This window comes from Schistocerca americana, chromosome 6 (assembly GCF_021461395.2).
Source record: "Schistocerca americana isolate TAMUIC-IGC-003095 chromosome 6, iqSchAmer2.1, whole genome shotgun sequence".
In the NCBI taxonomy this organism is placed as follows: domain Eukaryota; kingdom Metazoa; phylum Arthropoda; class Insecta; order Orthoptera; family Acrididae; genus Schistocerca; species Schistocerca americana.
The window spans coordinates 431,081,839-431,094,767 of NC_060124.1; the positions used below are offsets into that span (position 1 = coordinate 431,081,839).

The following is a 12,929-nucleotide window of genomic DNA, read 5'->3' on the forward strand; positions in this document are numbered from 1 at the left end:
AGTTGCAAGAGGTGTCTGTGCTCATGGGAAGGATACCCCATTTCTTGAGGTTGGTCTTGCATCGAGGGATGCCCACTCTTAGGTGGTTGAGGGACCTCCATACAGAGTATTGTAGGTTTGTGCCAGGAGCTAATTCTTCTTTTGGTGATACGTCTACGGGCAGTGAGCTCTTCCATGTTGCAAGACAAATTGCTTCTGGTGTTCCCTCGAGTGGCGCAGTCCTACAAAGGAAACTCGTGCAGGATTTAAGGCGGGATGTTGCTGCCTGATGACCATACAGGAGATGTCGGCGGCCATTCTCCTGCTTTGTTCTCTCATTGTCTCCGGCAGTGGCCCTTCAGATATTGGGTGGGGCTATTCCAGCAATCAGATACAATTTCTGCACTGGTGTTGGCTTCAAGCATCCTGAGATGATCCTTGTAGTATTGTTGACTGCAATATCAACTTACTTAGCATGAGCTGAAGCGTTCCACACAAGAGCTGCATAGTCAGTGGATCATGCACAAAGAGCAAATGCTGAAGTCCGTAGGAGGTGCAGGTTGGCCCCCCAGCTGCTGCCAATCAGCTTCTTAAGTATCTCATTGCTAGCAATGACTTTCTGTTTCACATTTAGAAATTGCTGCCTGTACATTAGAGCCCTGTCCAGTCTGACACCCAGATAGACTGGTGTTGGGCAATTTCTCAGTTGCTCTCCTTGCCATGTGAAATCCAGCTTTTGCTGTGATTCACTGTTTTGTAAGTGGAATGCACTCAGTTGAGTTTTATTGGGATTGGGCTTCAGGTGGTTGGCAGCATAGAATTTGGAGAGTTCATCCATTGCTAGAGACAGTTTTCCCCTCTACTTCTTTAAAGGTTGGTCCCTGAACAGCTACTGCTGTATCATCGGCTTAGATGAAGGGCCTAGTACTTGCTGGTGTTGGTTGATCATTTTTGTAGATATTGTACAGCCCTGGAGTAAGCACACTGCCTTGTGGGAGGCTGTTCTTCTGCGATCGCCATCTATTCCTCTTACCCTGTAATGAAACTATGAATCTTCTGTTCTGCAGGAAGGTGCTAATAAAGGATGTTAGTTGGTAATCCTTAGTAAGGTCATACACTTTCTTTAACACTTTCCTATGCAGCTGTTAGATCAACAAAAGTGACTCCAGTAATCTCACCACACTCAAAACCGTCCTCGATGTGCTGGGTTAGATTAAAGATCTGACTACAGCATGATTTGCCAGCGTGAAAGCGTCCTTGTTGTGGGATAAACTTCACTTCCTTCGGGTGGCACTGATTCGGTTAAGTACCAGCTGTTCTAATATCTTGATGGTTTGGCATTTTTTGTTATCATTTGGTTCCTTCCCAGGTTTAAATACTACGACTCGAGACTTCCGCCACATTTTGGGGATGTGTAGCTTTGCGACACAGGTGTTCATTAGGCTTAGTAGCCACTCCATCGTTTCACAGCCGAAGTTCTTTATCTATTTAACTCTAAGGTCATCGACACCTGCAGCCTTATGCATCTTCAAACTGGAAATGGCAGCTTTGAGTTCAGCCATGGAGAAGGGATCCCTAAGAAAATAATGCTCTGTTTGGGTCACGCTGAAGAGCTTCTTTGGGCATCCTTCCTTAAATTTTGCCGTTCTGCAGGAGCCGGGTTGCTGCTTTATTAGGAGTTCACTCGTAAAATTGCCTTGTGATTTTACAGGATCGCCATTAAGGTTTTAAGCAGTTTCCAGATTTGTCTACTGTTCAGATTCATGTCTGTATTCTCTACCAGGTTACTCCAATTGGTCTTGTGAGTTGCTGAAATGGCTTTCTGTAATATTTCACCAGCTTGAATCATTTCTTCTGCAAGTGGATCCTCTTCATAGAGTGTTTGTTATCGTTCTAACAACAGTTTGTCATCACTGGACATGCCTAGAAAATACTGAGTTCTACATCCTGTTGGAATAGTTTTCCTTGAAACTTATTGGACGCATTTGATGAAGGTTTCGTACATTTCAGGTTGTGGTGGAATGTTTTTCACTTTTGAGTCAAGCTCTTCACTGAACTTCTGCCAGTCTGTCTTCTTGAAGTTAAACGTCCTCTTGAATGGTACCTCTTCAGGCACTACTACAGGATTCACAGTGCATATGGCAGGTCTGTGTTGGGTACAGGGGATGGGCCCTCCAACAAACAAAGATGTTGTCTGGGTTGTACCCTCTTTTCCACCTGCCACTGTTAAAGGAAGGTGGGATCTTCGGATCGTAGATCAGATGTAGGTCATGAGCCTCAGCCCATGTTTTCTACACTCATTCCATTTGTGTCAGTGTCTGGGTATCCCCATGATGTGCTTCTGCAATTGAAATTGCATATGACAAAGTTCATGTCCTTATCATTAATGTTGGCTGGTGTTTTAATGCTGAAATTGGCATCGGTTGTTTTGTAGGCTGATATTACACAGAAGAATGGAGTTAGCTCTGTGAGGAGCTCGATGTTATTGTTTTTAGTCGGTGAGGCTGATGTGATCTGGCAAAGATGGCACTGCCGCATTTGTTGTGAGGCCTTTCCAGTATTAATTCCTTACCACCAATTCATGGACAATGCTTAGTAATTCCCGTGTGTTTCCTGGACTAACAGAATGTCACATTTATATTTTTGCTACTAAAACTTCTTTCTATTGGGAAAATCCCTTGGGGTTTATGTGGGGGGGATGGTCTTTAGAGAGACAGGTCAGGATGCAGTCCATTTGAATGGAGACCTGTTGTGAAAGGATATGCCATCAGCGCGCTTTGTAGCGTCTTCTGACATTGCCCAGGGTACACCCCATTGCTACTAATTTCTTGGTCTTCTCTTATTGCAATCTTCGTGGAGGTTCCTTTCGTGTACCCCAATTTTGCAGTGACAGTTCTCCAGATGCTAAATCACCCAGTCGCTCAGTTCTTTTCTGCCACTATCAATACAGGCTCTTTACGAGCTTACCCAGAGCAGACAAACCAACAAGGACGCATCTGGAAGCTCTGAGAAGTGACCTCAAACTTCCTTCATTGGAATGCGCAAGATTATCTTGTCCTGCTGCATCTCTGTGGCAAGTAACTCGGCCTGTGCCACAATTCAAAGGAGAACACCAATCCAATAGTCTTCTGATTATTGGTCTTAACAACTGAGTGAATTTTGCTTTTTCTTCCAGTGATTGTTCTGAACAGAAATCTTTACTGAATGCTTGTAGAGTGTTTACTGCTAAACTTACAGCAGTCACCCAGGCCCTGTGCCACATAAAATCTCAGAAGAGTAGCTCAATGAGCGAAGCTGTTTACAAACTATTATCTGTGTTACACCCACAGTGTATGTGAACGTAATGTTCAGGACCAGCTAGCAGAACAGTACGTTGCCGGCATCCATGTTACATTAATTTGGATGCCATGCCACTTGGTGATTACAGGAAATGAACTGGCTGATCAGAAGACAATGTCTAAAGAACTTCTCAGCATCAGAATCTCCACTACTGCTGTACAGTCCCAACTATGGCACCTTATTCTAAAAGGATGGTAAGAAGAATGGCCAGCTAGAGCAACATACAACAAATTACGACTGGTTAAGGGAACCACAGCTGCAAGGAAGATGTCTCAAAGAGCTTCTCGGAAAGAATGTCTTGCTGTGCAGACTGCACGTGGGCCACAGCAGTTGTACCTAAGGTTTTATTCCCAAAGTGATGGGCCCACTGTGATGTGAATATGGTGCTGCCCTGACAGTCACCCATTTACTTGTGGAATACATTATTCTGACCAACATGCAGAGAGGACTGAAGTTGGATGATTCATAACGCCTCCTACTTTTTGGCTTGAAGTAGCTGCCAAGTGAACTCTGCATTTTATAAGATTCTGCAGTTATTATAAAAAGCTACGAGTCCCCCTTGTTGTCGTTGATATAGGGGATGAGCATGGAAGGTGAACCTTCTCCCTTTACTCCACTACTGTGCTGTGCTACTACTACGACAAAAAATCTGGGGATTACACCTCTTCACCGTTGCTACTGGTCTCCTGGAAAGCAACCATCCATTTTGGTGTGCATCATCAACTACTTTTAAACTTTCTGTCTTTGTAGGTACCAGTGACCATGCAGTTTGGTCCCATCCAGCAACAGTCATTGTCGTAGACATGTTCTCATACTATCGCCTACTTTCCGTTATGAAGCCCATATTATTGGATGTCCTTTCATTATTTCATATGCAGTAGGTAGACCATGAATATAGTTAACATACTGATAAAATGAGCATCATAAGCTTTAATATGTACATTTGTCATATGTGGTAAATAATCTTCACAGAATTAAATGTATTCACATACATGTAACTTTTCCTTTCCACAGATACAAGCCAGCAATGGTGAAGTTACTATTACAAATGATGGGGCAACAATTCTGAAGCAGATGAACGTCACACATCCAGCAGCAAAGTTGGTAAGTAAATTCATCCACCCATTGCTGCATCTGTTTAACTAGAATGTAGTTGTTGTCAATTTGTGTGTGTGGGTGGGGGGTTGTATTTTTTGTGCTGCCTGGTGAGAATTCCATTTTTCACCACTACAGTTGAGACATACAGCTCAAGTCTTATTTTTAAAAATATTATGAATCAGTACCTTGTGTACTGTATAAGTTCGTAGTCAGAATCTGCATAGTGTAAAGTAGAAATGGCAATAGGTTATCTTCATGCTATCATCTTGAGGTATACCACATCAAAGCATAACTTTTTAAAACAAAATTTGTGATTCACACTTCAAAAGTTACCCCAACATTTTTATTTTAATGTATTATTTAGGTGATGAAAAGTGGGTTCTTTGAGTAGACAATTGTATTAATATTGTGTACTTAATATAGTGAATTGCAGAGAAAACAGGATGTTGCACAGGACAGTCTGACAGACATAACAGAATGGTTGTGACAGAAATGATGAAATTTTAGGTAGTTCTGAAAACAAGCAATTGGTAGAGAGGATTCAAGAAGATCATTGTGTGCTGAATAATGTATAAGGTAAGGAAATTGGCAACCCAAAAATGACAGTTCAAGTGCTACTCTGATAGTAGTTTTGAATCATACATGAAAACTGATGTGTAACATAATACAGGACATTAATAAAAGAAATAGACATTGCCATGCACAAATTAAATTTCATGTAACAGGTAACCGAAGGAATACAGGTAATCACTTAATACGTAGGTAAGGCAATGATAAATGGTGTATACTAAGCACTCTTGGAAATTGTCCTCTGTCAGACCTTTAATTAGCTTATGGTGTAGCAATTCACATATGACTGCACACATAAGACAGAAAGAGTACTTAAAAAACAAGGAAGCACATATGAAGAGAATCGCTTAATATTTCAGATAGTTCTCTCATATGATAGAGCTGGAGATCCATTGGAATGAATGGTATGTCGAACAAAAACTATTTCACCCTCTTTTGCTTGTGGTCTTTGGTCCAAAGGTTAGTGTGGTACAGATTTCTACACTACCATATCCTGTGCAAGCCTCTTCATCTCCAAATAACTGCAGAGTCATTCCATACCAAGTGGTCTAGAGATTTCCACATGACTGTCATGGATTTTGCTAAAATATTGTGTGAGCATTTGCACTTTTTCCCTGTAAACATTGGTGTAGCCGCATGATGACCAATTAAATACTTTTGGAGATATCTTTATTTGCATGACCCCCTACTGCAGCTATCAACAGTGGGCTGTTAGTGAGTTTTCAGCAACTTTTAAATTTATCTCCAGCAGTACTTTCTTGAAAGGAACAAAACTAGATCATCCTTTACAACTTTTTGCGTTCTCTTAGGCGAAGTTGGTCAAAAAAAATAGATGCTTAAAAAATGTGAAGTTAAGCTTTTCATATCTCCGGAAGTAATTGCGCGATATATTTAAAACTGTGTGTAATAACTTACCTGTACCAGGTTTTAAAACATAAATTTTCATTTTCTTACTATTTTCCAATAGTTTACAAATTGAGGGCAAAGTTAACGATTTTTGTAAAGACACCGAAAGGTGGTTCTTTAGGTAACTTTTATGATAAAGAATCTTTTGCAAACTCTTTAAAACGTTTTGAATTAGAAAGACAGTGTTTTAAACTTCTAAAATACAAATTTGGTTTTGCAGTGCAAGCATGTAAGACTCTAAAAGACAATGACAAGGTGGAGGCGAATTGAAAATATACCCCCATTCCACTGCTGATTAAACTAAATTTGGCATCTTTTATTCTATTCTACACTTGCTTAGTACTCTTTGGGAAAGGTAATATTGAAAGTCCTGATGATAGGAAGTGAGATAGTCAGAAGAACGTGAAAAACCTCAAAAAAGATGTGTGTTTTGTCATGGCTCGTCATGACATATTTCAGCCTGTTTTTGTGCTGTAATAATTACAGACTCAAACTGTTTAGAAACTTCAAAATTTAATTGTGCTTTACCAAGGCACTGGGATCATGATAGTAAAGTTGTTTCATAACAAGTACAACAAACATTTTATAAACAGTCTCCAAGTTTTACACCATTGTCACAATGTGTGAATTTTGGTGAAGTTCATAGCAGTCTGCCTGACATTTTTTGGAAAGGATTCATTTTATTTCTTGTGCAAGTATTTCTTTTTATTGTGCAATGCTATTGACAGGCTAGTTTAACTTCAGTTTAAATTACAGCATATTTTGTATTTGCATAGTTTGCAGTTTATTGGAACATTATTATACAGATGAAAAATTGTGTAATGTGTGGCTGTGGTCCATGTTGGCTTAACCACTGCTGCATCCCCATTGTCAAAGGGGCAACACCCATTAGCTGCGCAATAGCAGCCACGGGTGGATTTCTTTCACACTGGTTCCCAAGCCTGAGGATAATTTTCTTCAAGTTTCAAAGGCCAAAGCTAGAAGAAATCTCTTTTGGGATCCTAAGCTAATGTTTACTCCAGACTATTTGAATTTTTGGCAGGTTTCTTTAATTTCTGTAGAAAGTCACTTGGAAAACTATCCTGGCAGCCAGATGATGTCACTGATGGTGGTGGAACAACAGCAATAATGTGCTGTTTCAGAACACAGTACTTATCACTCCTTGTGACCAATAAAATGAATTTGTTGCACTATGTGGATGCTTAAAGGTTATCAAAGTATTTGTATGGTGTGCTCGATGCCACAAAAGTTACTTTCTCTGTGCTTCTGTGATGCTTAATGGTCTGGCTCATGTGAGACCTCATCTGTACCATACAATAATGGTTATAGTGCAAATAAAGAGTATTTGGTTTTTCACTGTTGCCCCAATAAATTAAGTTCGATCATTTTCTTACTACGAACAATATTTTATGAAATATAAATAATTGCAAATTTATATTTGCAATGGAAATGGGAACTTTGGGTGTGATATGTAATTAGTAACAAGATGACATGCATTTTTCATAAATTATGATTAGGTATGCGTTAATCATTATATATTTGATGAATCGTATATTTAAATGATTTAGGTATTTGGATTGAACAAATAAATAAAAAGACCAAAGTGATATTCAAACCAGTTATCGATCAATTGTTCTCCCATGCTGCTGATTAAGCCACATAGCTTGTCTACAAAAAAGCCTAACTTTATTGTTACTTGGAAAATTGTCAAGTTCCTTGAGAATTTCTGAGAGCTGTATCAAACTGCTTCACGATTTGATATTTTGAGTTCTGAATTTCACATACCATAAATAAATAAAAAAAAAAAAAATAGGAAAATCCAATTGTCGATTGGTCACCTTGTCTGATGTCATATCTGCAGTCTTCTGTATCACTAGCACCAGATATTTTTCTATAAACTTGTTTAAAGCATTAAGAACAACTTATTTCTTGCAGCTTTTTAACAGTCTTCCTGCATGTTTCACTATGGAACAGAAAGCAGTGTCAGCCATATTTACAGTACATATTAACAGTGCAACAATCAGCGCACAGGCAGCAGTTTACAGAGACTGCTATTGTACACTGTTTTTTAAATTAAAATAGCCAAAGTATGATTGAAAACCATTGATGACTCCTAATACGTTAGAATGTCTTAAAGTTTCATTTACATCAACATAGTAGTAAGATATGTAATGCATTAGTGGAACCTACTGTACTTACCTGAGTATAGGATGACTTTGATTATAAGATGACCTCTCTCTCTCTCTCTCTCTCTCTCTCTCTCTCTCTCTCTCTCTCTCTCTCTCTCTCTCTCTCTTTTTAAAGACTCTTTTGAAGAAAATTTTATGTGTAACGTATTCTGACTAATCAGAATTACAAAGTGTTTTATTGACATAAAGTATCTACCTAAAAAGCTAACATTCGACATATTATAAATTTATGCATTTTGTTGTTTGTGTAAATTTTCATAAAACAGGAGAAATAAAGTAATAAAAAGAAATGGTTTACATTAATTTGTGGACCCTTTTTAGCAATATTTTTTGCTTAGTAACCCTGTCACTATTTTTATCATCATCCTAACAGCACAGCTGTAAAATTTATATCTTCATTGTCACAAATATTTGGCTGTTTCTTCTGAATATGTTGTGATTTATGAGGTTGTGGTTACCATACGACCTGAGAACACAGCTGTTTTTATCTTTATACATAACAGCTCTCGCTTTCTCTACTGACATGGGTATGTCACAGTGCCACTTGCTTCCAAACACACTGTCTGCCCATTGCGCTCTCATTGGCTGTTAGAACTAAGGGGCTGACACACCCTCATTTGTTCCCATCTTAGTTCATGGTGAGCGTCAATAACATTATAGCATGAAGCATGTACACCTCTGCCCCATACCTAGACTTTCACCACCTCATGCAGAAATGAATACTGTTCTTGAGTATTTGTACAATTTTAAGTTCAATTCAATTCCGACTACAAATGTTTTCAGGCAAACTGCTGTCTAAACATGGTAGATGTTCCTAAAAAGCCAAAGTATGCGGTATAGATTCTCATGTTTGGTAATGTCACATAATTTTCTACCAGCTCACTGCAGCAAGCTGATATCAATGTTCTCCCTCCAACCCTTCTGTAGTTCTGTGCTTCAGCAGCTGTGAAAAATGGACTGCAGTGTCTTCTAGGGTACAAGTCATAAGTAACAACAGCAATTAATACATGAATAAAAGAGCACCAACATGATTGTCCGATTCTTCAGCTTGCGATCATCCTGTGATCTACTGACTTGTGTTGGAACTGCCATACTTTGTTCTCACAACAGTTATAATCAGTTTAATAAGAATGATTTCGTTTATTAGGCATTTCATTTTGGATTAATTTTCCTTCTTGTTTCACCTGAATAACACCATCGTGTTCTAAATCTGATTGAAAGATGGTAATGTATTTACTTGCTATTCTAATATGTGAGCAATGTCTGAATTTCTCATTACAACCCACTTAGTAAATCATTAGCCTCTCTAATCAAATGAAATATTGATCTCGGTTCTGAATCGAGTAATGTTTTTTGAAGTAATACATTCACCTTTCTGAATGTAGCCTTTACTTGAAAAGCTACTTAATTGCTTGTACATGGTACCGATACATATAATAGAACTTTTATTGCAAATCTGTTCAAATATATCAAGAGTTTCCAAAGTGATAAAATTTAGTGCTATTTCCTCTAGTGTTTCACCAAACTTGTCACATTTTAAGCAGAGCAAATGATTGTTGTAATGACTAGTTCATAGTTTCTCGTATGTCCTTTGCACTAGTGCTGTATGCGTCAAATGTCATGTGTTTTGTGGGCAACGTTGATACTGTATCTAGCACTTTGGTGTATCGGGAAATCTTGAACTTATTCGAACACAAGTATCATTTGCCTAGACCTGCCCTTCTGAATTCTTCAAAATAAATCTACATGTAACCTCAATATCCAAAGCTTCATCTGTAAATGAAAGACAACCCCAGTATACTCTATTAAACATTGTAAAAATGTTAGCCTCAGCAGCAGTAGTTTAATCTGTGAATGTAAGACAACCCTATATGTTTTGAATGACGAATTTGGGAAAAACCCTCGTATTTATTATAATCAGTTAAATATAGTACTTCAAAGAATGTAACAACATCAGCGTGCTTGTACTATGGCTCTTGACCAGTCATCGCATTTGTGTTTGTTTACATCAGATTCCTTCTTACAATGAAGGAAGTATAGAGACTTACATTTCTCCTTTGGCCACTCCTGCTTAGCCATTTTGCACTTCAGGTCACCCTCAATGTTAGACATCCATATTCCCCTTCGCCTGCTTCATTTGCAGCTTTTCTGTATTTTCTCCTTTCATCAATTAAATTAAATATCTCCTGTGATATCCAAGGATTTTTGCAAGGCCTTGTCTTTCTACTTATTTCATCCTCTGCTGCCTTCACTATTTCATCTCTCGAAGTTACTACTCACGTGTCTTCTACTGTATTCCTTTCTCCCATTTCACTCAGTCATTTCCTAATGCTCCCATTGAAACTCTGAACAACCTCTGGTTCTTCAACTTATCCAGGTCCCATCTCATTAACTTCATGTCTTTTTGCAAATTCTTCAGTTTTAATCTAAAGTTCATGACCAATAAATTATGGACATTCCACTACTGACCCGGAAAGTATTTCAGTTTAAAATCTGATTCTGAAATTTCTGTGTTACCATTATATAATCAGTTTGTAATCTCCAAACCTTAAATGATACTTAAACCAAGTGTTGGTGATGATTAAATTGTGCTCTGTGCAAAATTGTACCAAGTGGCCACCTCTTTCATTTCTTTTCCTCCATCCGTATTCTACTATTATCCTTGTCTTCCATTTCCTACTGCTGAATTCTAAGTCCTGTGTCACAATTAAGTTTTCATTTCTTTTATCTCATCTGTCTTCTTCACCTGTGTGTGGAGGTAGGTGGGAAATGAACTTGTACTGCTGTGGCGGGTGTTGCCTTTGTGCCTCTTGTCTGTGATAATATGTTCGCTATACTGCTCTTAGTAGCTTACCTGCATTCTTATTTTCTGATTCATAATTAGACTTACTCCTGCATTACCTCTATTTGATTTACTCCTGTATTACTTCTATCTGATTTTGTATTTATAAATCCCTACTCACCTGACCAGAAAGCCCTGTTAATCCTGCTACTGAAGTTCACTAATCCCCACTATACACTGAGGTGACAAAAGTGATGGGACAGTGATAATACATGTATACAGGTGGTGGTAGTATCGCTTATGTAAGATATAAAAGGGCAGTGCATTGGCAGAGCTGTCATTAGTACTGAGGTGATTCATGTGTAAAGGTTTGACATTATTATAGCTGCATGAAGAGAATTAAAAGGCTTTGTACATGGAATACTAGTTGGAACTAGATGCATCGGACATTACATTTCGGAAATCATTAGAGAATTCGATATTCCAAGATCCACAGTGTCAAGAGTGTGCCAAAGACACCAAATTTCAGGCATTACCTATCAACACTGATGGCCTTCTCTAACTGACAGAGAGCAGCGGCGTTTTCATAGAGGTGTCATTGCTAACAGACAAGCAACGCCGCGTGAAATAATCGCAGAATCAATGTGACAAGTATGACGAATGCATCAGGTAGGACATTGTGGCGATATTTGGCATTAATGGGCTATGGGAGCAGATAACTGACAAGAGTGTCTTTGCTAACAGCACGATGTTGCCTGCAGCGCCTCTTCTGCTCTCGTCACCATATTGGTTGAACCTAGATGACTGAAAAATTGTGGCCTGGTTGGATGAGTCCTGATTCCAAGGTGGTAAGAGCTCATGGTAGGGTTAGTATGTGGTGCAGACCTCATGAAGCCATGGACTCAACTCAAGGCAGTGTGCAAACTGGTGGTGACTCCAAAATGGAGTGGACTGGGCCCTCTGGTCCATTTGAACTGATCATTGACTGGAAATGGTTACGTTTGGTACTTCAGGACAATTGGCAGCCATTTGTTGACTTCATGTTCCCAAACAACAACGAAATTTTTGTGGATGACAATGCATGTTGTCACAGGGCCACAGGTGTTTGCATTTGGTTTGAAGAACATTCTGGACAATTTGAGTGAATGATTTGGTCACCCAGATCACCCAACATGAACCCCACTGAACATTTATGGGACATAATTGAGAGGTCAATTCGTGCACAAGATCCTACACGGGCAACACATTCACAATTATGGATGGTTGTGGAGGCAGCATGGCTCAGTATTTATACAGGGGACTTCCAATTGTTGAATCCATGCCTTGTCGAGTTGCTGCACTAAGCCAGGCAAAAGGAGGTTAAAATGATATTAGGAGACATCCCATGACTTCTATCACCTTAGTGTATCTAACTTTAATCTATCAATATAATGGAAGAAAACTTCCACGTGGGAAAAATTAATCTATTATGTATAAAAACAAAGATGAGGTGACTTACCGAACGAAAGCGTTGGCAGGTCGATAGACACACAAACAAACACAGACATGCACACAAAATTCAAGCTTTCGCAACAAACTGTTGCCTCATCAGGAAAGAGGGAAGGAGAGGGAAAGACGAAAGGAAGTGGATTTTAAGGGAGAGGGTAAGGAGTCATTCCAATCCCGGGAGCGGAAAGACTTACCTTAGGGGGGAAAAAAGGACAGGTATACACTCGCGCGCGCGCGCGCGCACACACACACACATCCATCCACACATACAGACACAAGCAGACATAAAACCTAACCTAACCTAATGTCTGCTTGTGTCTGTATGTGTGGATGGATATATGTGTGTGTGTGTGCGCGAGTGTATACCTGTCCTTTTTTCCCCCTAAGGTAAGTCTTTCCGCTCCCGGGATTGGAATGACTCCTTACCCTCTCCCTTAAAACCCACTTCCTTTCGTCTTTCCCTCTCCTTCCCTCTTTCCTGATGAGGCAACAGTTTGTTGCGAAAGCTTGAATTTTGTGTGCATGTTTGTGTTTGTTTGTGTGTCTATCGACCTGCCAGCGCTTGCGTTCAGTAAGTC

General features: G+C 39.3%; 1 protein-coding gene across 1 annotated transcript in view; it reads left to right on the forward strand.

Moving 5' to 3' along the window:
* LOC124619402 (T-complex protein 1 subunit delta) overlaps window positions 1–12,929 on the forward strand; it is a 100,236-nt gene that overhangs the window by 28,960 nt on the left and 58,347 nt on the right. The window contains exon 3 of the mRNA XM_047145758.1: window positions 4,333–4,422. Coding sequence (XP_047001714.1) covers window positions 4,333–4,422 — 90 coding nt within the window. The remainder of the gene's footprint in view (window positions 1–4,332; window positions 4,423–12,929) is intronic.